Raw genomic sequence first — 25,099 nt, 5'->3', positions numbered from 1 at the left:
TGTAAAGATGTGTGACTATAATCACCATTAATAAAGGTGTAAAACAATAATTACCCTTTAGTTTGTGGATTGAGGGAGAGAAGAAGAGCAGCTTTAGCCTCCAGTGACCTTTAGTGTTCCTCTTTCACATCATGACCCCAGTTCATCTGTGCCAATGTGTCCGATCATTAGATATATGTGACCAAATCACACACTGATTAATTAGTCTGATTAGTGTTAAGCAGTACAGATGAAGGCATGCATCAGGTGAGAATATAAAACCTCTGGTCTGCTGATACTGACACTTCTGCTCATGGCCGTAGCCAGCTATGAGGTCACCAAGGTCATTTTTTATATTCAAAAATAAAATGTCAAGCTCTTTGAATGATTATTTAGCCGTTTAAACCACCTCATATCACAGGAGTGTTTGCAATTCATGTTGCTGCGAGAAGCTAGCGCAGTGAACGGGGCTTGAGAGCGCAGGTTGCCAGATCCACTTATTATACGTGTTTTTTGATTCGTTTGTCCAAGTAAGTGTGACACTTTGGGACGTTTATAAAGTGGAAAGTTTAACGTTAGTGTTAGAGATATATTCATCTTATTTACAAAACACAAGCTTTGAACTTATTTCGGATACTGTTTTCTTTCTTTTTGTAATTGCTTGTTTTTCGTAGCAATATCTGGCAACATTCTACATTCATAAAAAAAGCTTATAGACAATCTGTAACTTAATTGCTGAGTTCCTGCTATATCTCCTAGTGTCCTGTAGGGGCAAACAAACCCTCAGCTCTGGCCTGCGAGGCAAGAAACTGAATACAGATAAAGACATGAGTCATTTAAATGATGCATTCATTATTAAATCACTAAAGAATAAAGACATTTAATTAATACATAATTAAAGCTAAAACCATTAAAAACATTTCCGTTACATTTGATTTGTAATAAATCAAAAAGACATAATAATTTAATTAAATAAAAGTTGATAAAAACTTTTAGACACTAAAAATTATAAATCTAATAACAAAAACACACAAAAAATATCTGGATAAAATATGCAAAATGTAAAATAAAAACAAATTTAAAATATACTGTGCATTTTGTTTTGTTGCAGCATTATGTTAAACTGCTTTAAATTACCTTTTTTCCACATCAATCTACACTCCATACACCATGATGACAAAGCACAAAACAGGTTTGTAACAACTTTGCAAATTTATTAGAAATAAAAAACTGAAAAGATCCCGTTGCATAAGTATTCATACCCTTTTCTGGGACACACAACATTTAGCTCAGGAGCATTCATATTGCTTCTAGATGTTACTACACTTCCAGTGGGTGCCCTAAGCAGAAATTTACTTTTGTGGCCCCTTCCCCAAATATTACGGAAGTAAAAAAAAAAAAAAAAAAAAAAAAAAAAAAAAAAACACCTACTATAGGGGCCAAAATAGAACTTTATTCAAATAAAAGTAAATACATAAATAAACTGTATCATTTATAAATTACAATTGTAGCTCTACAGCAAAAAAAAAATAAAAAAATAAAAATTACACTTTAAATAAAACATTTAAAAATGTGAAATCTTAATAAAATAAACAATAATAAACTGAAATAAAACAACACTATCATCTGCTGGAGCTTTCCAAAGTTCAAAACTTACAAAGGCACACTTCTACTTTTTCTTGAGGCAAAGTCGTAAAACCATAAAACCGTGGTTATCTGCCTTTTTGTCTATCTATCTATCATATCCATGCTTTTAAATTGTGTTTTATAGAATATATAATATTTGTATTTGTCTGTATTTTTTAAATATATTTTTATTCTGTGTTTTTACCTGTTTGCACCAAGGGTGTGAGAGAAACGAAACTTCAAAACTCTTGTATGCATTGTACCTGTGGCAGTTTTGACAATAAAGCAGACAAGGGTTATGATGGCCACATATTTTTGTTGAGGAAATGATAGGAAAGACTATGTGGATATTTTAATTAAATGTTTGGTCAATATTAAACAAGGAATTCGATCATCATGTAAGTGTAACAACTGCATTTACCAGGCCTTTGGTGCCCTTTTCAGGCATTTCTATTAAAATTGTAATGTAAACTGTTAATTTAGTATTAGATTATGTATTTTAACACTGTTATTTAATGACACCATATGGTCATTATTAATCAATAATCATAATTGCCTCTGTGTTTTAATATAATGCATTTTAAGTCGTTTTGTTTACTTAGATCTGCGTGTATTCATTTTAAGAAGGAGGCGTTAGTCGTGAGATTATTACGGACATTAAAGCACATTATTCGACAAGACAGAATATAATAAAGTTTCACAGGATTATGAACGCACCCGAAAGTTATGCACGGGCTTCATCTTGGGCTTTTTTTTTCTTTCGTTTCTCGGTGCTGGACTGTTGATCAGGGCCGTGCAGAGACCTTTAAAGGGGCAGGTGCTCAAAGTATAAAAAGGGCATCTGAAACAAGGCATTAAAGAGCCCCTAGGGTCCATCACCTCATTGTAGGCATCCAGTTACTTATGTAACAAGTAACAATGTCATTAATAAGACAAATTATGCATTATTTGAAGTTTAAATTGCGTTTCAGGACTCAAACAACAGAATCAGTAATATTTTCACTTTGTATTGTATTGTATTGTATTGTAAGATTGTAGACAACAGGCTTTACTGCAGAGTATAGAAATAAAACAAACATATTAAGGAAGGAATATAATTTCACTGTTTAAAATATTTTAAATATCAATTTAAGGCAAATTGTGACCCTTTTTAAGAGCCGCAGACGTAAAATGAACAGTATGAGTAGGATTTGACAATGTACAGTAGAATATTAAGGCATAAAATGGCATGATTTATAATTTCAGATACAGCTTCACACAAAACAAAACAAAATATCTTATACAATGGAATTTCAGCCTTTATTCCATTAAAAGGGATAAATCGAGTTTTTAATTTATTATATTTATTTAAAACATAAATATTACTGTCTTATTTGTTTATATTCTTAGAAGGCACATTCACTTCTTTCACATTTACAACTCTGTGTTTGCTGCATAACAACGTAGGTCGATAATTGCAATAATTTGACCATAAAGAGCTGAAAAAATGTGGAAAAGAAAAAGTCCTTCTCTGTCACAAGGGGGCGCTTTAAATTTGACTGAAGTTTAATCCAGCCCTTTCGCGATATCGTCCCAAATGTACGACCTCCTAAATTATAATTAAGTATCTTCTTATACTATTTAACATATTTCAAACTTTTTATGGCCTCAAATTTGGTACAACTAAATTTTGGAGTTTTTAGGACCTGCAGGTGCCCTCTGACAGAAGGGCACTTTGGGCATCTAAGCAAAAGGGGCGTGTGCTCGAGCACCCTCCGCCCCCCCCCCCTCTGCACGTGCCTGCTGTTGATGTCTCTTACCAGGACCAGGCATCTTGTTCATCAATTATTATATTATCCTCATTTTTGGCCAAATTGGCAGCCGTAAACAGACGTGAGGGCGTGTGCTTACTAGCCTACTCTGCGTTCACCGTAAAATGCAGTATATACGTTTATATTTTTATTTGTAAAATTTGCAAATCTGTTTTTTGTTTTGTCATTATTATGCTGTATGGAGTGTAAATTGATGTGGGGGAAAACTAATTTAACGCAGTTTAACATAATGCTGCAACAAAACAAAATGTGAAAAAAAATGAAGGGGTATGAATACTTTTGGAAGGCACTGTAGCTGCAAGCAGTGATGACGGGCCCAAGCCATCAGCGCAATCTCCATCCTGATAGCAACTTTGGCCATTTTGCATTCCTAATGTCTTGAGATCATGTTGACCGAGTTTGGTGGCTAATTCTTTAGCGTTTTTCAAAAAACCTTGAATAACCAACTTCCTGAGAACAAAAGTTGTTCTGCCTAATGAGGTCTATATGTGTATGAACTCACCCATAACACACACAAACCCCACATACACATAGAAGCAGAGTAAATTAGATGTCTAATCGTTTTTTAATTTTCTTTTATTCAAGGAGCTTTGTATATTGATGAAACTATCCATATTTCCTCGGAAAGACTTGTTCTCTGTATGTAAAAAGATTTGAAGTGTTTGGAAGCTGCACTTTAAAGATATAACAAAATTACTCATTATATAAATAAATATAAATAAAAACTACTAAAATAGCATTGATTTACAAGTTTTTTTCTTTTCTTCTTCTTTTTGTTTTTTTACAGTTGTACATCTGTTCACAACACTAAATGCTAAATTATTATGTCACAATGTAGAATTATAGGTCAAAGGACATCAAAGGACATCTAAACTGGGTTAAACTAAACTAAAAACCTAGGGCTGCCCCCTAATAGTTGACTAATTGTTAGTCGATGAAAAGAGGCTTGTTTGACCAAAATTGCATTAGTCATCTTAGTTGCAAAAAAAAAAAAAAAAAAATACAAGTGGTGAATGCATTTTTCTTGATGTTTTCCCTGACTTTTTTCATATGCACTTGAGTGCTTATTAGACTATGTGGGCAATTAAAGTCTCATTCTAATGATCTACAGGGTTTATTAATAACTAATAGTCGACTAATGCTTAAAATGAATGACTACTAGTTGACCAGAAAAAAATCTTTAGTCGAGGGCAGCCCTACTAAAACCATTAAAACATTTTTATTGCTTAAAATAAAGGTTAACTGAAAAATAAGTATTTTGGTTCAGAAATATTTCTTATATTTGTACTAAAGTAACTAAAACTGGAAAAAGTAGAGATCAAAGGTCACCAAGGTTGTTTGGCTGATACACTGTATCCTAAATGTGTTACACTGTTACAGAATATCCTACTATTGTTAACTACAAAACAATCTTGTTACTTTTTACAATTGTAAAACAAATGTGAACTGTAATTTAAAACTCTAACTGAAAAAAACAAAAACAAATACAATTAAAGCATCAAATATAAAAATGCGACTTAGGTGAGAACAGAAGCGGTTTATGGCGTCTTTGATACTGCAACTCATTATCTGATGAGACTTTCACTCATTATGCTGTAATGTGATTGTGATGATGATGATGATGATGAACAGACAGCCGTTTGGCTGAAGAACAGAACAGTGACAGAAACATTCTGTTTTGTGTATCAACACTGTCTGAGTTCATTAATACTCAGTCAATAAATCAAATTGACTTACATTTGGCTGCTTGACATCACTGATGTATACAGTTTTTTACAGACGCTAGGACACATTTCTCAATACTTAGGTCACTTTTGCAAAACTCTTGACACAGTAGGCACAAAAGAAGTCTATGTGGGCTAAACTGAGGATCAATTATCATTGTTTTGGCACAAAATGCATTCAATGACTACATCTCTCAAATTTCATGAATTCTTTTCTCACTCAGACACAACAACTGCAAAAATCTTTGTACGTCCAGGACATTTTGCACATGCTTATACTGTTTTCAAAACTGTTAAACTTATGTTCAAAACAATAACATAACGCAAAACTAAATAAAACAGCAAAATTCAACAGCAATGTTTTATTGAAACATATTTCAAATCTAAAAATGCAGTAGATTAGCATTACTATTGTATCTGTATCAGTGGATGGTGTGTTTACAAATTCTTGTATTTTGGAATTACTTAGTACAAAAAAATAAAAATAAATAGCATAAAATGTTGACGAATTCTGCATCATGTCTCTCTTTAAACTTGAGCATGAAACGTCAAATAGAAAACAAATATTCTCAGATTATGCAATCCTTATGAAACATGCATACTGTGAAGATAATAAAAGCAATCATTTGTTTATTAATGATACTAAAATAACCGAGATTTAATATTTATTTTAAAAAAATCGTATTTCTCCGTTTTATTTTTTTTATTAAAAAACTGGCAAAAACAACAATATATATATATATATATATATATATATATTTATTTATTTATTTATTTATTTCAGTTAGTTGCCTAAACTAAAATAAATTATTTAAAAAAAAAATGATTTCACCGTTATATTTTTTATATATATATAAAACTGGCAAAAACAACAAAAATTAACTGCAGTAAAATAAATTAATTAAAAAAACCTGAAATAAAATGAAACTTTAAACCGAAGTAATAAAGTAGCAAAATAAACTAAAACTAATAAATTATAAAAAATATAGACAAAAAAAAGAAATACAAAATTTGTAAAAATAAAATAAAAATGTAATTTAAAAAAATAAAAAATCTCTAAAATTATCTAAATTATCTCCTGCCACTAAATAAGACTAGTGATGATGCTATGCTGCTGAGGGCAAAGGTGAAGGCCGTGATCTGATCAGACTGAACTGAATTTGTTTATTAATGATACTAAAATAACCGAGATTTACCATCTTTTGTTTTTATTAATAGTGATAAAGTTCATCCGTTCACAGCACTAGCAGTAAATCAAGTATGTTACTATTTATAATTATAGGTAAGAGTCAAAGGTCAACAAAGTGACATGGATGCCACATCACATTCTAAGAAGAGTTATTATCATTAACTAAAACCAATAAAAACGTTCATTACTCAAAATAAAATGCACACTAAAAAAAGGATATTTCAAAGTTGACATCATAGTGGTTTCAAAAGATAAGCTGTGTAAAACACAGTCTGTGAAAGGGGGTTTATGGTTTTATTGTGAGCGTGCCGTTATCTGCATGGGTGTTTGAAGTGTTGTGCCACTCACACAGACGCTGATGAGAGTCAGAGCGTCCTGATAAAACACTGATAATCAATCAGCTCTGAAAGATGCAGTCCAGAGTACAGATCAACTGTGCTGAGTGCATCGTTCGTGATGCTGCTAATGAGACACACAGACCTCCAGAAATCACTTACACTGCTTAGAAATCAAGCTTACCATGCATTTGTTCTGCTCTATATTTTCTCTGATGTGGCATGAATTTTTTGTACCGTGGAAAACCCCACAATCCTGTTTTCTGATCTGTATCAAAGCCACTCAAAGACTGGTTTATGCTGCATAAATGAATTATTTGCATGATGTTTGTCATGCTGGTTATTTGTCAAAGCAGTCACAGAAATGCAACTCTGTCTATATAATGTTAGTGTGAAGGATGTGCTATTTATATTGGACTCATGACCTGATGAAAGAACAGATAATTACACATGAAGAGGACAGCAGTTTAAATGAATTGACTGAAACATCCGGAGCTGACGATTACAACAGTTTCTATTTTTGTTGGGAGTGATGATCAGGGTTATTAGTTTAAAACTAAAACTATTACAAAAATAAAAATAAATTTGTCACTTGAAATGAAATAAATGTTAAAGTTAAACTAATCAAAAATTTAACAGACAAATGTTGCAAACTATCTGAAAAAAAGAAGAAGAAAAAAAAAATATATATATATATATGAAAAAAAATATTTATTATGTTTTAGTTATTTTATTTTGGTTAACATTTATTTAATATTTGTTGTTTTTGTCAGTTTTATTATTTTAGTTGAATTGTTTTTTCTATTTTACTATTTTTATAGTTTTATTCATTTTTATTTGCTAAAATTAAAGTTTTAATTATTTATTTTAGTTCAGGTAACATTTTTTTTTTTTTTTTTTTTGCCAGTTTTATTAGTTTTAGTTTTGTTGTTTTATTCATTTTTATTTCAATTAATAAAATGTACCTAACCCAAACTAAACTAATAAACCAGCAAAAAAAAAAAAAAAAAAAACATTTAAACAAATTTTCATTTACTTAAACTGTAGTAATAAAATAGCAAAATAAACTAATAATAAGACAAAAAACAGACAAAAAATAAAAATTAAATAAACATAAAAAACATTTAAACTAAAACTAATAAAACTTGCAAAAACAACACAAATTAAATAAATGTTAACTATAAAAATAAAACATTTTATTTCAGCTAATAAAAATTAATAAAACTAGATATTAAAAATTAATAAAATAAATAAAACTGGCAAAAACTATAAAAATTCAATTTTAATTAAACTAAAATAAATTTCAAAAATGATTTTATTTCAACAACTAAAAATTAATCAGACTATGGGCATTAAAAATAATAATAATTAAACAAAAACAACAAAAATTAACAGCAGTAAAATAAATTATTTAAAAAAGTATTTCAGCTAGTTGCCAAGCCAAACATTTTATATTTACATTTTTGATTAGTTTAACTTCAAGTACTAAAACAATTAAAACTAAAACTGATATAAAAATTAATTAAAACTATAGACATTTAAAAAAAATTAAACTAAAACTAATAAAACTGGCAAAAACAACAAAAAATAAATAAATGTTAACTGAAATAAAATTATATAAAAACATTTTATTTCAGCTAATAAAAATGAATAAAACTAGATAAAAAAAATAATAAAATTAATAAAACTTGCAAAAACAACAAAAATTAAATTTTTACTGAACTAAAATAAATTATTTTTAAAAACTGATTTTATTTACATAATTTACATAAAAATGAATAAAACTATAGGCATTACAGTTTTTTACAGACGCTAGGACACATTTCTCAATACTTAGGTCACTTTTGCAAAACTCTTGACACAGTGAGCACAACAGAAGTCTATGTGGGCTAAACTGAGGATCAATTATCATTGTTTTGGCACAAAATGCATTCAATGACTACATCTCTCAAATATCATGAATTCTTTTCTCACTCAGACACAACAACTGCCAAAAATCTGTGTACGTACAGGACATTTTGCACGTGCTTACATACTGTTTTCAAAACTGTTAAACTTATGTTCAAAACAATAACATAACGCAAAACTGAATAAGACAGCAAAATTCAACAGCAATGTTTTATTGAAACATATTTCAAATCTAAAAATGCAGTAGATTAGCATTACTATTGTATCTGTATCAGTGGATGGTGTGTTTACAAATTCTTGTATTTTGGAATTACTTAGTGCAAAAAAATAAATAAAAATAAATAAACAACATAAAATATTAGGAGAATTGTGTGAAGAATTTTGCAAAAGTGACCTAAGTATTGAGAAATGTGTCCTAGCGTCTGTAAAAAAACTGTAAAAATATTAATAAAACTATCAAAACTGGCAAAAACAAATCAAATTAATTGAAATAAAATAAATTATAAAAAAAATTCAGATAGTTTCCAAAATAAACTTATTTTATTTCAGCTAATAAAAACTGAATAAAACTATAGACACTAAAGAAATAATGAAATTAATACAACTGGCAAAAACAACAAAAATTAATGTTAACCAAACTAAAATAAATTATTTAGAAAAATCTTTTTATTTATTTTTTATATTTTATATTTATTTTTATAAAAAAAACTGGCATTTATTTATTTTTTATATATTTATTTTTATTAAAAAACTGGCAAAAACAACAAAAATTAACTGCAATAATTATATATATATATATATATATATATATATATATATATATATATTTTTTTTTTTTTTTTTTTTTATTGCAGTTAATTTTATATTATATATATATATATATATATATATATATATATATATATATATATATATATATATATATATATAATTTATTTCACCGTTATATTTCTTATATATATAAAACTGGCAAAAACAACAAAAATTAACTGCAGTAAAATAAATAAATTAAAAAACCTGAAATAAAATGAAACTTTAAACCGAAGTAATAAAGTAGCAAAATAAACTAAAACTAATAAATTACAAAAAATACAGACAAAAAAAAAAGAAATACAATTTTTTTTTAAATAAAATAAAAATGTATTTAAAAAAAAAAGCTCTAAAATTAAAGCGAAAGCAGAAAATATATTTTTTAACTAAAATAGTTACAAATAGTGTACTCCTGCCACTAAATAAGACTAGTGATGATGTCATGCTGCTGAGGGCAAAGGTGAAGGCTGTGATCTGATCAGACTGAACTGATTTACCCCACATGACATTTAACCTGATTTCGCAGTAATCAGCCAATCAGGATCATCCAGTCAGGTTAATAATTATTCATCTGCATGTTTTATGATATAAAAGAGTCTTTTAGACCCTCTGGAGTTACTCTGCATTCAGCGCTCATCATGTCGTTCAGTGGCAAATATCAGCTGGAGAGTCAGGAGGGATTCGTGGAGTTCATGAAGGCCGTCGGTGAGTCCAAATCTCAAACCAATGCATGGATCTGAATCAACTGCTGATAAACTGCATGCATTGCATTGCATTGCTCATCCCTTGATTACCATTTCAGGTCTTCCTGATGAATTGATTGAGAAAGGCAAAGACATCAAGAGCGTGTCTGAGATCGAGCAGAATGGAGATCAGTTTAAGGTGGTCATCACGACCGGAGCCAAAGTTTTGACCAACGTCTTCACCATCGGACAAGAGACTGAGATTGAAACCCTGACCGGAGACAAAGTCAAGGTGAGGCTGCTCTCATGCATTTGATTGCTTTGTATAATAAGTGCATTGATATTAATTATGCTGGTTTTAGGCTGTTGTGAATAAAGAAGGAAACAAGCTGAAGGTGGTTCTGAACACAATCACGTCAATCACAGAGCTGGTGGATGAAAACACGCTGGTCAATGTAAGTAAATCAGCGTTTATCATCAGCACATTGCAAATTAAATTCAATTAAGGTGAGGCACTGCAGGAGAGTAGGGTAAAAAAATGAACTAATTATTACTGATAATTGCAAAAAAAATTTGCATTACAAGTTTTCTTTTATATTAACATGTTTAATAAATGACCAAAACTAATACAAATTACAAAAATATACGCAACAAAATGACTAAAACTTGAACTAAAATTTTAATAAAAACAAACAAAAAAAATAAGTAAAATCTAAATAGCTAAAATAATATAAGGGCAACATTCCCGATATTTTGTTTAGTTTAATTTGAAGTAGTAAAATAACTAAAACTAAATAAACTAAAACTAATAAATAACATTTAATAAATACTATTTAAAAATGAAAAATATTAAAAAATGACCAAAACTAATACCATTGAATAAATAATATATAGACATTTAAAAGTGAGCAAAACTAATAAAAATGACAAACACACAACAAAATTTAATTTTAAAAATTAAAATGAAAAGAGATAATTAATAGTTTAAATCTAGTATTTCCAGTTTTTGTTTAATTTGAAGTAGTAAAATAACTAAAACTAAATAAACTAAAACTAATAAATACCATTGAATAAATAATATATAAACATTTAAAAATTAGCAAAACTAATAAAAATGACAAAAATACACAACAAAATTACTAAAACGTTAACTAAAATTAAAATGAAAACAGAAAATGAATCATTTAAATCTAAAATATTTTTTGCATTACAAGTTTTTCTTTTATATTAACATGTTTAATAAATGGCCAAAACTAATACAAATTACAAAAATACACAACAAAATGACTAAAACTTGAACTAAAATTTTAAATAAAAACAGAAAATGAATAAGTAAAATCTAAATAACTAAAATAATATAAGGGCAACATTCCCGATATTTAGTTTAGTTTAATTTGAAGTGGTAAAATAACTAAAACTAAATAAACTAAAACTAATAAATAACATTTAATAAATACTATTTAAAAATGAAAAATATTAAAAAATGACCAAAACTAATACCATTGAATAAATAATATATAGACATTTAAAAGTGAGCAAAACTAATAAAAATGACAAACACACAACAAAATTTAATTTAAAAAATTAAAATGAAAAGAGATAATTAATAGTTTAAATCTAGTATTTCCAGTTTTTGTTTAATTTGAAGTAGTAAAATAACTAAAACTAAATAAACTAAAACTAATAAATACCATTGAATAAATAATATAAAAACGTTTAAAAATGAGCAAAACTAATAAAAATGACAAAAATACACAACAAAATTACAAAAACTTTAACTAAAATTAAAAATGAAAACAGAAAATGAATCATTTAAATATAAAACATTTTTTGCATTACAAGTTTTTCTTTTATATTAACATGTTTAATAAATGGCCAAAACTAATACAAATTACAAAAATACACAACAAAATGACTAAAACTTGAACTAAAATTTAAATAAAAACAGAAAATAAGTAAAATCTAAATAACTAAAATAATATAAGGGCAACATTCCCGATATTTAGTTTAGTTTAATTTGAAGTGGTAAAATAACTAAAACTAAATAAACTAAAACTAATAAATAACATTTAATAAATACTATTTAAAAATGAAAAATATTAAAAAATGACCAAAACTAATACCATTGAATAAATAATATATAGACATTTAAAAGTGAGCAAAACTAATAAAAATGACAAACACACAACAAAATTTAATTTTAAAAATTAAAATGAAAAGAGATAATTAATAGTTTAAATCTAGTATTTCCAGGTTTTGTTTAATTTAATTTGAAGTAGTAAAATAACTAAAACTAAATAAACTAAAACTAATAAATACCATTGAATAAATAATATATAAACATTTAAAAATGACCAAAACTAATGAAAATGACAAAAATACACATCAAAAGTACTAAAACTTTAACTAAAATTAAAATGAAAACAGAAAATGAATCATTTAAATCTAAAATAGTATTTTCCAGTTTTTGTTTAATTTAAAGTAGTAAAATAACTAAAACTAAATAAACGAAAACTAATAAATACCATTGAATAAATAATATATAAACATTTAAAAGTGAGCAAAATTAATAAAAATGACAAAAATACACAACAAAATTACTAAAACTTTAACTAAAATTAAAATGAAAACAGAAAATGAATTATTTAAATATAAAACATTTTTTGCATTACAAGTTGTCTAAAATGTTAAATTTAATACGCAAATAATTAAACGTGTTAATTTGCATACATTTCTAGTACAAAAATCTAAATACTGGATGAAGTCAGGTTCAAAATTCTTAATTGTTTTGACATATTAGAGTCAAACGTTTTTCAGATTTTGTGTATCTCATTTTGTCTCTCCATAATTCAGAAAATACATAGAACAGTTGGAAAACTTTTTTAATTTTTTACAATTTTTGGAAGAATAAAATGTTGTATAAAATCAAGCAAACTATATATGAATAAATCCCTCTGTAAAAACCTCCAGATTATAGACAGGAATAAAAATGTAAAGTGTGGTGTGTGTAAGTGCTGCTGAAGTGGAGATTTATGGCTCAGTGTAGGAGAAAAAAACTTTTGGCCTTTAAAAATATGTATTGTAATTGAAATCTATCGACACAAATAGATAAAGTGCTATAAAAGAAAGACTTAACAGTGTATTTTGGATGTTTTCTTTCCACTAGTCTGAAAAAACACTTTATGAAAGCCTTAAATCTCAAACTTGAAATGTGCATGAAAAACTGTTTTTTATCTGCAGTATTTCCTCTTAAACTGATTTGATTGATGTTGTGTTTCAGACTCTGACTCGTGGCAACCTCGTCTACAAGAGGATCAGCAAACGTGTGGCTTAAAACAGACCGCACTCGTAATGATCTGAGAAGAACAACAACATGATAGTTTTTTTTTATTAAAGATTTTCAAAATCAGATCTGTGTATTTATTTGTATTATTTGAAAGATGTTTGTGTTCTGCATGCATGTGTTCAGCTAAAACTAAAAATCTCACTTTCGTTACTTGAAATAAACATTAACTTAAAAGGTTAAAAAAAAAACATTTTAACTACAATTATAATAAAAAAAGAAAATGAATCATTTTAATCAGAAATGTTGCCCTTACAATATTTTAAAGTATGAAAATAACTAAAACTGAATAAACTAAAACTAATAAATAACATTTAATAAATACCACACAAACATATTTAATAAATGACCAAAACTAATAAAAATGACAAAAACACACAACAAAATTACTAAAACTTTAACTAAAATTGAAATGTAAATAAATGTAATAAATTATTCAAATCTAAAATATTTTAAGGGCAACTTTCCAATTTTTGTTTAACTTATTTGAGGTAGTAAAATAACAAGAAAAAAAAATAAAACTTATTATACTACAGGGCCGTTGAATGCTTGAATCTGATTGGCTGAGGAACGTTCTAGCGGTGTGCATTATTTTCAGGGAAACGCACGGCGAACGTAGTTCCAGGCAGCTTTTGACCTCTCTATATCACTTCGCCACACGGCGATACCACTTATTTTGTTTTCGATACGATACTGATACTTTTAAGGCCAGTAGCATCAATATCGATACCGATACGATACTTCTAAACTTAACTTTTAAATTATTACATTTATTAAATTAATAAGAGTAAAATATGTAAGTATACCCTTAACTTTATATTTGAAATGCATTTAAAAATTTAATATGCCTTAATTGCAACTAATTAACTTTTATTTTTTAAATGTGGTTAAAATATGTTTACTGTAGTGGTAACTACAAAACCTATAGTTTAAAATACATAGTTTCATAAGGGGCTGCCAGTGACAGGCTGTTGCACACATAAAATGCAACATTTTTATTCTGACAGTGTATAATTTATTTTAACATTACTACAAAACATTATCAATGAACTTTAATTGTTAATTTAAAGAAATGTAATTGCACAAATTATGTAGGCTACAATTTCAGTTTGTTTATTGTGAAATAGTTTTTATTTTCTGTCCTCTGATAAACATTGTTCTGGGCTGCCGTTCCCAAAAGCATCAATGCTTTCTTATGATACTTTTGGGAAACGCAGCCCTGTTCGAATGCACTGTCTGGAGTGAGTGAATGCTCTCTGTGATTGATTGGTTCTGTCTTGCAACGTTTGCGTGCGTACAGCTGAGTAGGAAAATTGTTATATCGTGCAGTTATTCCCTAACATAGGTTATATGTCCAATTCAATGCACATTATATGCCTTGCTTTGGGGCAGATCAGACATTGTATGCCTAAGTTATAGCAACTTCCTGTTTCATGGCGAAACATCCAAATTTGTCAGGCCGCCACGGACACGCCCTCTGACGAAAACTCTTGATCTTAGCAATTTAACGTCACAAAGGGCTTTAGATTAGACTCACCAAATTTGGCGTTGATCTGAATAAATCTCTAGGAGGAGTTCGTACAAGTACGACGCCTGAAAATGGCAAAAATGACATAAAATTTGCTGAGAAAATTAAAAATAACTGACTTCGTGTTGGGTTATGGATTTGGTACCAGGGGACTTTTTTGTAGGTATTGGTGTGTTACATGTGTGTACAGATTTTCGTTTGACTCATTTGGGTGTATTTAGAAAGAAAACTGTGACAAAGTTGATCAGTTAATGAGTATAACTCATTCTTATGAGAACGGAAAGAGCAACGAGAAATTAGAGTCAAAGCACAAACATCATCCTTTATACCTCATAAAATTTTAATTACAAAATCTTTACAATTCAAAATGACACTCAAAAACACAGAAGAGTCTAAAAAAATTGTATTAGTGTCATCACACAATCATCATGTAGAGAAATTAATCTAAAAAATGCATGAAGTTTCCTAATCTACAGTTCTAACTGCATATACTGCTGCTTTTGTTCCTCTTTCAGTATGAAAGCGTCCACTAAATGCACACAGTCGTTGTGTCTGTGAGTGTAGCGTTGACCTGAGCGTGTTGGTCACAGCGGATCGGTCACTTCCTGCGGAAGAGGTTCTTGATGCTGTCGGTGGCCGGTTCTGCCATCATCCTCATGGGCTGGTTCTTGAGCGCCGCCTCACGCATGGAGTGGTAGACGTACTCGTTCTGCTTGAACATGCGCAGCTCCATCTCTGTCTGCATGCGCATGGCCTGATGGGAAGAGACAGACACATTCAAACACTAACATACAAACACATACCCTTCTAAACACATATGTGACCCTGGATCATAAAACCAGTCATAAGAGGCAATTTATATGTCTAAAAGTTGAACAAATAAGCTTTTCTATTGATGTATGGTATGTTAGAATAGGACATTTGGCTGAGATACAACTATTTGAAAATCTGCAATCTGAGGGTGCAAAAAATCCAAATATTGAGAAAATCGCCTTTAAAGTTGTCCAAATGAAGTTCTTAGCAATGCATATTACTAATCAAAAATTAAGTTTTGATATATTTACGGTAGGAAATTTACAGAATGTCTTCATGGAACATGATCTTTACTTTAAAAACCGATAATTTTGACCCATGCAATGTATTTTTGGCTATTGGTCACATTTTGGCATTTGAGCTCCAGGGTCACAAATGCTGTTATTTTTTTGGTGACACGCTTAACAAGTCCTTTTCTTGAGCTTAAAAAATCATGCATATTTTGTTTTGAAATGCACCTGGGATGCTTGAATTAGGTGTTCGTTATTTTGCCATATCATGCATTGGAATAAACTTTGCACCACATTTTATGGTTTATGTTTTATTAATTAAAAATACATTATATACCTAATATTATATTATTGTTATATATTTTTTACATTTCTGCATGGTATCTAAATGCATATATAAAGGATAGATTACAACATCATGAATTCAAGTTTAAAAATCTTTTTTTCCCCATTTTCCCATTATATTTTTTATTTTGTTATTAAATACAAATGTTTAACATTCTAATATTTTTATATAGTTTTCTCTTCTAATAAACAAAATGACAAAGGCACAACAAAATTGCAAAAAAGTAACAAAAATTTAACTAAAACTATTAATTAAAATCTTAATAAAAATATTAATAAAACTTAATAAAAACTGTAATAGTACACTACCAGTCAAAAGTTTTGAACAGTAAGATTTTTAATGTTTAAAGAAGTCTCTTCTGCTCACCAAGCCTGCAGTTATTTGATATTTGAAAATAAGTAATATTGTGAAATATTTTTACTATTTCAAATGACTGCTTTCTGTTTGAATATATTTTAAAATGTAATTTATTTTATGTGATGCAAAGCTTAATTTTCAGCATCATTACTGCAGTCTTCAGTGTCACATGATCCTTCAGAAATCATTCTAATACTGCTGATATGCTGTTCAAGAAACATTTATTATTATTATAATTATTATTATAATTTTCCTGATTTTTCAGGATTCTTTGATGGATATAAATATCCAAAGCTCAGCATTTACTATCTGAAATAAAAAGCTTTTGAATTTTTTAATAGAGAAAAAAATGATAGAAATTAATACTTCTATTTAGCAAGGATGCCTTAAATTGATCAAAAGTGATGATAAAGACATTTCTAGTGTTACAAGAGATTTCTATTTCAAATAAATGCTGTTCTACTCAGCTGTTTTCAACATAATAATAATAAATGTTTCTTGAGCAGCAAATTAAAAATATTAGAATGATTTCTGAAGGATCGTGTGACACTGAAGACTGGAGCAATGATGCTGAAAATTCAGCTTTGAAATCACAAAAATAAATTACATTTTAAAATATATTCAAATAGAAAACAGTTATTTTAAATAGTAAAAATATTTCAAAATTTTACCGTTTTAGCTGTACTTTGGATGAAATAAATGCAGGCTTGGAGAGCAGAAGAGACTTAAAACAACATTTAAAAACTTTTGACTGGTAGTGTATATTAATAACATTGTTCTAAACATTTCCGACTCCACTGAAGGCCAAATCAATTTAAAACTGGTTTGTTACTGACATGAGGGGGAGTAAATGAAGACAGGACTTTCACAGTCTTTAGTTAGAGTTAGTATCATGTTTACCTCCAGATCTTTGGTGATGGGGTGTATTGGGCCGTGGGTGATCATGAGGATGGCGTAGGCCTTGCAGATCATGCCGTGAGCGACCTCTATGTATCCGGCCTGCCAGTGCGTCACGCCCGCCCTCATCGTGGCCATTCCCAGCTGAGCGTTATTGGGATGGTACAGCTTCCTAATTCAACACACACACACACACACACACATATATATATGAAGGTGTTTTTTGTAAAAGGCGTTTGATCTTCTTTGCACGTTCAGTTTGTAAACACTGGGTTTGTACTTCTGCAGCGATGTAGGACGAATAAATGAGATGGGAGTTTTTTGCTATGCCCTTACTGACTTGAACTAAAGGACACAAAGTTGATGCAGAGCTAGACTAGATGAGCATTCGAGGTTAAAAAGGAAATAAATTGTCTTTTTTTTTTTTTTTTTTTTAGAAAATAGCCAATTGTTTGTCTAGATAAGACCCTTCTTCCTCGACTGAGATCGTTTAGAACCCTTTGAAGCTGCATTTAAAAAAAAAAATCCTGAAATCTTTTCCTCAAAAAACATCATGTCAAAAGACATGAACATCTTGGATGACAAGGGGGGCAGAGTTGGGGAAAATTGCAAAAAAGTAACAAAAATTTAACTAAAATATAACTAGTTAATAAAACTTAATAAAAACTGTAATAGTACACTACCAGTCAAAAGTTTTGAACAGTAAGATTTTTAATGTTTAAAGAAGTCTCTTCTGCTCACCAAGCCTGCAGTTATTTGATATTTGAAAATAAGTAATATTGTGAAATATTTTTACTATTTCAAATGACTGCTTTCTGTTTGAATATATTTTAAAATGTAATTTATTTCTGTGATGTAAAGCTGAATTTTCAGCATCATTACTGCAGTCTTCAGTGTCACATGATCCTTCAGAAATCATTCTAATATGCTGATATGCTGCTCAAGAAACATTTATTATTATTATTATTATTATTATTATAAATATTTAAAACAGTTGATTTTTCAGGATTCTTTGATGGATATAAATATCCAAAGCACATATATATGAAGGTGTTCTTAAAGGAGAAGTTCACTTCCAGAACAAAAATTATGCCTTACAAGTAATGCAAGTTACGTAATATTAATTTTTCCCAAGTAACTAGTAAAGTAACATATTAATTTTTAATTGACAAGAAAATATCTGAGTTACTTTTTCAAATACAAATTGTGAGTAAGATGTTACTTTAGTTCCAGAATAAATGTGAACATGCATTAATTCATCTCACTCACTAAAAAACAGTAACTAAAAGACAGTATTCCTCAAAATGAATAAAAACAGTGAACAGTTTCTCTAAGCCTGAGGCTTTTGGTGTGAAAAGGCTTCTACATTTGCCAAAAATTGACCTCTTTATATTAAAAACCAAACAAGCAAGCCCTGTGCCCAGATTTAAAAAGTAACGCAAAAGTAAAGTAACGCATTACTTTTCATGAAAAGTAACTAACGTAATTAGTTACATTTTAGGGAGTAACTCAATATCTTAATGCATTACTTTTGAAAGTTACTCTGCCCCTTGTCATCCAAGATGTTCATGTCTTTTGAGGAAAAGATTTCAGGATTTTTTTTTTTTAATGCAGCTTCAAAGGGCTCTAAACGATCTCAGTCGAGGAAGAAGGGTCTTATCTAGACAAACAATTGGTTATTTTATAAAAAAAAAAAGGGAAAAAAAGACAATTTACTTCCTTTTTAACCTCGAATGCTCATCTAGTCTAGCTCTGCATCAACTCTGTGTCGTCTAGTTCAAGTCAGTAAGGGCATAGCAAAAAACTCCCATCTCATTTATTCGTCCTACATCGCTGCAGAAGTACAAACCCAGTGTTTACAAACTGAACGTGCAAAGAAGATCAAACGCCTTTTACAAAAAAGGTAAAACAGCAATGCAAGATGATTTCAAAGTTGGGGGAAAAAATAAGATGAGATTTTTTTTTTGACACAAGCTAACTGCCTTAAACCAGCCTTAAACCTTAAACTGGCTCAGTTTTATTTTCAGGTAATAATTTTTATGCAAACCAAACTCGTTAAAAATATTTTTGTAATCTATATTTCTTTTCAGCTGTGTTCCAATGAACAAAAATGTTTTAGTTGCCGATGATAAATAAAAATGTTAAAAATAATTTAAAAATAATATTTAAAAAATACTTTTTAACTTTAGAAATTTTAAATTATTAAAAAAAATATTTGCAGACAATCTAAACATAAAATACTAATATAAAAACTGTGTAAAAAAAACAAATAATACTAAAACAATGAACAACGATTTATTACAATGTAAAAAAAAAACATCTTTTAGTTTTGACTTTAGTTTTTATATTCAGGTAGTCCAATTATATGGAGATAATTCCTGAAATGTTTTCCTCAAAAAACAATTTCCTATCGACTGAAGAAAGAAAGACATGATCTTCTTTAACTGTGCATGGTTGAATAAAGCTGTTTCTCAATGCATTGCTGCGTCCCAATTCGCCTACTTATACTACGCCCTAAAAGTATGTACTCTTTTTGTGAAGAAAAAGTACATACTTTTGAGTATGTAGCAGAATAGTAGGCGAGCTTTGGGACATACTACTTCGTCATAACTGCGTCTTTAACGGACGCTCTGTTGCTTAGTTACCTGAATCCTGTCCATAGACTGTAAAAAATATGGACGTAGTGTCCGTGACGTCACCCGTAGGATTCTGAAGCGCTAATTTGAAGCTCATAGTGGGCGGGATTCGGCCGTCGCCATCTTGGAATCGCGTCATCGCGCGTCACTCCCGGATAATCAAAAATGGGCAAAAAGGCGGGATGTAGGTGGAGCTGGTTGCTGAAACCACGCCCGCCTAGAGCGACAGTGGTGACAGCAGCGGCAATCCCCCTGTCACTCAAGTGACCACGCCCTTAATTATGCTGAACTTTAAGGCTTAATATAACTTAAACCGATGAGTTATAAAAAAAATTCACCCCCCTCACAGTTGACATGAAGGGCAAAACTAGCTTTATAGACCAAAACCATTTTTTGAACCAGGCTGTAAACATACTTTTTTCTGCTGTAAAGTTGGGCATTTTAACATGGAGTGTCAATGGGATTGACTCCCTTTTGCAGCCAGCCTCAAGCGGCCAGTCGATGAATTGCAGTTTCAGTCACTTCCGTGTTGGTTTCACGAGGGAGACCGGAAGGTTGCCCCTTGATCCTGTCACTGTTTAAACTGCCCTGTCAATCATCACAGTTAACATTATCTACATTTCGTTTAATTTATTTTGCTACCGTATAGGCTTTATGCCGAACGTCACATGACCAACCCCGGAAAACAGGTCTCATTGCTTCCGCTTGTCGGAGAACGTGTTAATAGCCGTAATAAATAATGGCGATATCGACGGACTTTTAAGGTAATCAGTTAAACAAGCCAGCTGTTTATTGTGGACGTTTCATTCGATATTTATATATAAATGTTAGTGAAAAGAATAAAAATTTAAAACTTTTATATATCAATGCACATATGTGATGGACATTGGTTATGATCATTTTTAGTGTCTACTTTGAATGAATCTTGAGTAAATCATGTTCATATTTAAAGAGGGATATGCAAAACGCGTGAACCGGAAGCAACGAGACCTGTTTAGCAGAAAACGGAAGCCTGTTGGGCATGAAGCCTATTAGAGAGAAATGAAGAGGCACGTTCTTTCAGGAGTCTTTCATGCCGAGAACTCTGCTCGTGTTTGCATAATTATGCATTTAAACGTTAATGACCAAACCTATCATTATAAAAGTTCATAATGTTGCTGCACATGAAATATAACGAGGATAACATTTAAATTTTTTTTTTTTTTTATCAGGTTACACACTGATTATTAATCACTCAAACCCCTTTCTCTACCTGTCTGTTGGTCGCGCATATCCTCCATGTTTGTAGTTTTTTAACACTTTTTATGCGTGTTTGTAGTTCTAATCGAATCCTCGTTCACCGCGCAATGTGTTGTGGGCAATATGAGCCGTTAGAGTGTGCGTTGATCCGCACTTCGAATTCTGAAGTTAAGTAGTAGACCATCCGGGAATCTTTGGAATACTTTTTTGAACATACTACGATTTGAGACATACTAATTCTATTTTCGAATACTATTTAGGACGGATAGTATGCGAATTGGGACGCAGTCCATGTCACTTACATGTATCCCTCCACCATTTTCCGTGCGTATGTCGACGCTTCTTCGAAGAACTGCAGGTAGGACAGAACCTCGCTGAGCGTGCACCAAATGCGCAGCTGATAGATGTGTGTGTCGGCCAGAACGTTCTCCTGCTTCTCCACACACTCGCGGCAGATCTTCACCACCTGCGCAAACGCTCACGTTAAACACCTGCGCTTCGGTCTTCAGCGCTGCACATCGTCTGTGTGGAAACTAATCAATACCTCGTTGTAATTGGCTTCTATCCGGGCCTTTTCCATCTTTTCCAGCATCGTCCGGCTGTATTCTGTGACTTCTTTCACCTTTTCTTCTGGGACCTTCAGAGCAGAAAATAAAATATAACATCAAACCTGATACTGGTTAATAGTCAATGCAAACAAAGTGTTTTGTACTTTTTAGAAATCCTCTCAAAAAGTAGCAAGACTAGAAGTTACTTGATAAAAATGTATGTAAATACATTAAAGTCAAGGGGATGATATTTACTTAAAACAAATATCACACAAGTATTTTTGCCATTAGAGCAAAATAATGAGAATGTCATGTTTTTGTTTGTTTATAATACATTAATAATCTAAAATATTAATTATTAAATATTTAAAAAAATATATTCTACAATATGAATTTAATATTATATATTTAATAAAATATTAGTATTTATGCATGGTATGTTAGAAAATAATTTTTATAATTTATTTTATATAATTATATTAAATATTTAATAAAACATTAATATGGCATCTTAGGAAATAATTTATTTTGCATTAAGAAAACCATAAAATATGAGTAATTAACTCTTGTTTAGAAACTCTACATATTACCTTAATTTAATAATAAATTAATATTCTAAAATCTAAAGTAAATTTTAAAATAAATTAATATCCTAAAATTATACACACACATATACATATATATATATATATATATATATATATATATATATATATTTTTTTTTTTTTTGTGCATTAAGTAAATTATAGCTAACAATTGGTTATAGTTTTTAAAATATTTCAGCTTAGTATGCTATTTTTATATTAGTTTAAAAATGTATTATATTTATAAAATATATAAATGCTGCTTTTTTATCTGATGTTTTATAAATTAGAGTTATTTAGTTTTATTGTTGCATTTATTGTATATTTACCTTAATGTAATGCTGCAATTACCTCAACATAATTGAGATGAAATGAACAATATAACGAGTTATTTTAATGGTTTGTGCTGTATTTTAATGAGGTAATATGTACGAGAGTTGATAAACAAGAAATGGAAAGTTAATCACTCGTATTTTATTTACCTAATGCAAAATAAATTATTAATTATATTCTTAGATAGCATGCATAAATATGAATATTTTATTAAATATTTAATAATAAATGTATATTTTTGAATATTAATATTTCATTACAAATGTATAAATTACATTTATATTCTATATATTTATATATATATATATATATATATAAATGTAATTTATAATCTATATATATATATATATATATATATATATATATATATATAAATGTTATAGAATATTAATTTATTATTAAAACTGCGTGTGGGTGTGTATATATATAATGTTTATTTATTTAATTAATATTTAAGAATAATAATTTATTATTAAATCTGTGTATGTATTTCTAGATATTATATAATTTATTAAATCACTCTAACTAGCATTTAACCATTATGACAGGAGTACTGTCTCAGTTTCTTTCTGAATGGAATATAATCTACAAGCGAAAGATAAATAAATGTCCTGTTCTCTTGTGTCTTGTTATAATGTTCCTCTGTGGGTCGGTAATACGATCCTGCGTCTCAGACTGGAATTCTGCTCCTTATCTAGTGGACTGACTGAAGGACTGCTATATTTAACAGCACTAATCTCTCCAGACCCGCAGGACAGCAGACCTACAGTGCCTTGCAAAAGTATTCATACCCCTTCATTTTGATTTTGTTGCAGCATTACGTTAAACTGCTTTAAATTAGTTTTCCCCCACATCAATTTACACTCCATACAGCATAATAATGACAAAGCACAAAACCAGATTTGCACATTTTACAAATGTATTAAAAATAAAACACTGAAATAAGTAGATTGCATAAGTATTCATACCCTTAACTCAGTCCATAGTTGAAGCAGCTTTACAGCCTCAAGTGTTTTTGGGTCTGATGTGAGCATCTTTGCACATCTGCATTTGGCAATTATCTGCCATTCTTTGCCTCACCTTTTCACCTCTCCATCTCTGTCAGCTTGGACATTTTCTAGAGTCCTAGTTGTTCCAGTCGTCTTCCATTATGGAGAATGCTTCTGTCAACCTTCAATGCAGCAGATTTGTTTCTGAACTCTTCTCTAGATCATCGCCTTAACGCAAGTCTGTCACTGAGCTCTACAGGCAGTTATCTTGGTTTTTGCTCTGATCTGCATTTTCAGCTGTTAGACCTTTTCTGAGAGGTGTGTGTCTTTCTAAATCAGACTCATTCAGATGAATTTGCCACAGTTTAACTCCACTCCAAGTGTAGTAACATCTAGAAGCAATATGAATGCTCCTGAGATAATTTCGAGTGTCCCAGAAAAGGGTATGAATACTTATGCAACGGGATCTTTTCAGTTTTTTATTTCTAGTAAATTTGCAAAGTTGTTACAAACCTGTTTTGTGCTTTGTCATTATGGAAAGTAAAGTAATTTAAAGCAGTTTAACATAATGCTGCAACAAAACGTGAATGACTTTTGCAAGGCACTGTATATGTGATCATCATATCTCAAACATTCATTTATGTGCACTTATACGCTTCACTAACTGTCAGCATTATTCACAATCATGATGTACCAAACCTGTATGACATTTAGCAGCGTATCTGCTTTTATGATGCTTTTATAAGATTTCTTGTTCTTTTTATGGCTGCTGCTGTCTGCTTTCACTGTTATCATGAACAGCGTCTTTTTGTGTTTTTCAGACGTCATGCAGGTTCGGCGAGTAAATGACGACAGAATGATGATTTATAGGTTGAACTATGCCTTGAAATCTGATGCGGTACTGGGATTTTTGTGGTATTTTTTAGACAAAGATGTAATGGAACCTTATTAAAGATGTGAATGAAATAAAGATATTTCAACAATAGCACTTTTATCTTAATTTGTTAGTTAATATCTTACAATCACAACAAATTATAAATAATTGTAATAAAAAAAATATTGTGTAAATCTGTTTTTTTTTTCTTTAGAATTCTATATTTACAATTCTGAGTAAGAAGTCAGAATTGTAAGATGTGAAAGAGTGGAGAAATCTTGATCCATTTTAAATTTGTATATATTTATTTTTCTATA

General features: G+C 29.8%; 2 protein-coding genes across 3 annotated transcripts in view; one reads left to right on the top strand and one right to left on the bottom strand.

The window, feature by feature from the left end:
• Positions 1-10,002: 10,002 nt before the first annotated feature.
• Positions 10,003-13,474, top strand: LOC141287318 (fatty acid binding protein 1-B.1). The gene is made up of 4 exons (XM_073819447.1): positions 10,003-10,087; positions 10,185-10,357; positions 10,428-10,520; positions 13,346-13,474. Exons 1-4 carry the CDS (start codon positions 10,021-10,023, stop codon positions 13,397-13,399), a joined length of 387 nt encoding a protein of 128 aa, XP_073675548.1. The 5' UTR covers positions 10,003-10,020; the 3' UTR covers positions 13,400-13,474.
• A 1,954-nt stretch (positions 13,475-15,428) lies between these two features.
• The window catches only part of smyd1b (SET and MYND domain containing 1b), a 28,763-nt gene continuing 19,092 nt past the window's right edge, over positions 15,429-25,099 (bottom strand). For both annotated transcript variants that reach the window (XM_073818940.1, XM_073818941.1), the window contains 4 exons: positions 21,999-22,091; positions 21,757-21,920; positions 17,583-17,751; positions 15,429-15,690 (listed from right to left, as the gene is read on the bottom strand). In XM_073818940.1, the coding sequence (XP_073675041.1) occupies positions 15,535-15,690; positions 17,583-17,751; positions 21,757-21,920; positions 21,999-22,091 (582 nt within the window). In that variant the 3' untranslated portion in view covers positions 15,429-15,534. The remainder of the gene's footprint in view (positions 15,691-17,582; positions 17,752-21,756; positions 21,921-21,998; positions 22,092-25,099) is intronic.

This window comes from Garra rufa, chromosome 15 (genome assembly GCF_049309525.1).
Source record: "Garra rufa chromosome 15, GarRuf1.0, whole genome shotgun sequence".
Taxonomy (NCBI): domain Eukaryota; kingdom Metazoa; phylum Chordata; class Actinopteri; order Cypriniformes; family Cyprinidae; genus Garra; species Garra rufa.
The sequence above is the reverse complement of the archived record's forward strand: the minus strand, read 5'-3'. Positions and strand labels throughout refer to the sequence as shown.

Bases quoted from the DNA above. Each gene is read 5' to 3' on its own strand.
- LOC141287318 (XM_073819447.1), top strand. From the start codon at position 10,021: ATGTCGTTCAGTGGCAAATATCAGCTGGAGAGTCAGGAGGGATTCGTG. The intron at 10,088-10,184 runs GTGAGTCCAAAT...TTACCATTTCAG, and splicing joins GGAGTTCATGAAGGCCGTCG to GTCTTCCTGATGAATTGATT. The intron at 10,521-13,345 runs GTAAGTAAATCA...GTTGTGTTTCAG, and splicing joins ATGAAAACACGCTGGTCAAT to ACTCTGACTCGTGGCAACCT.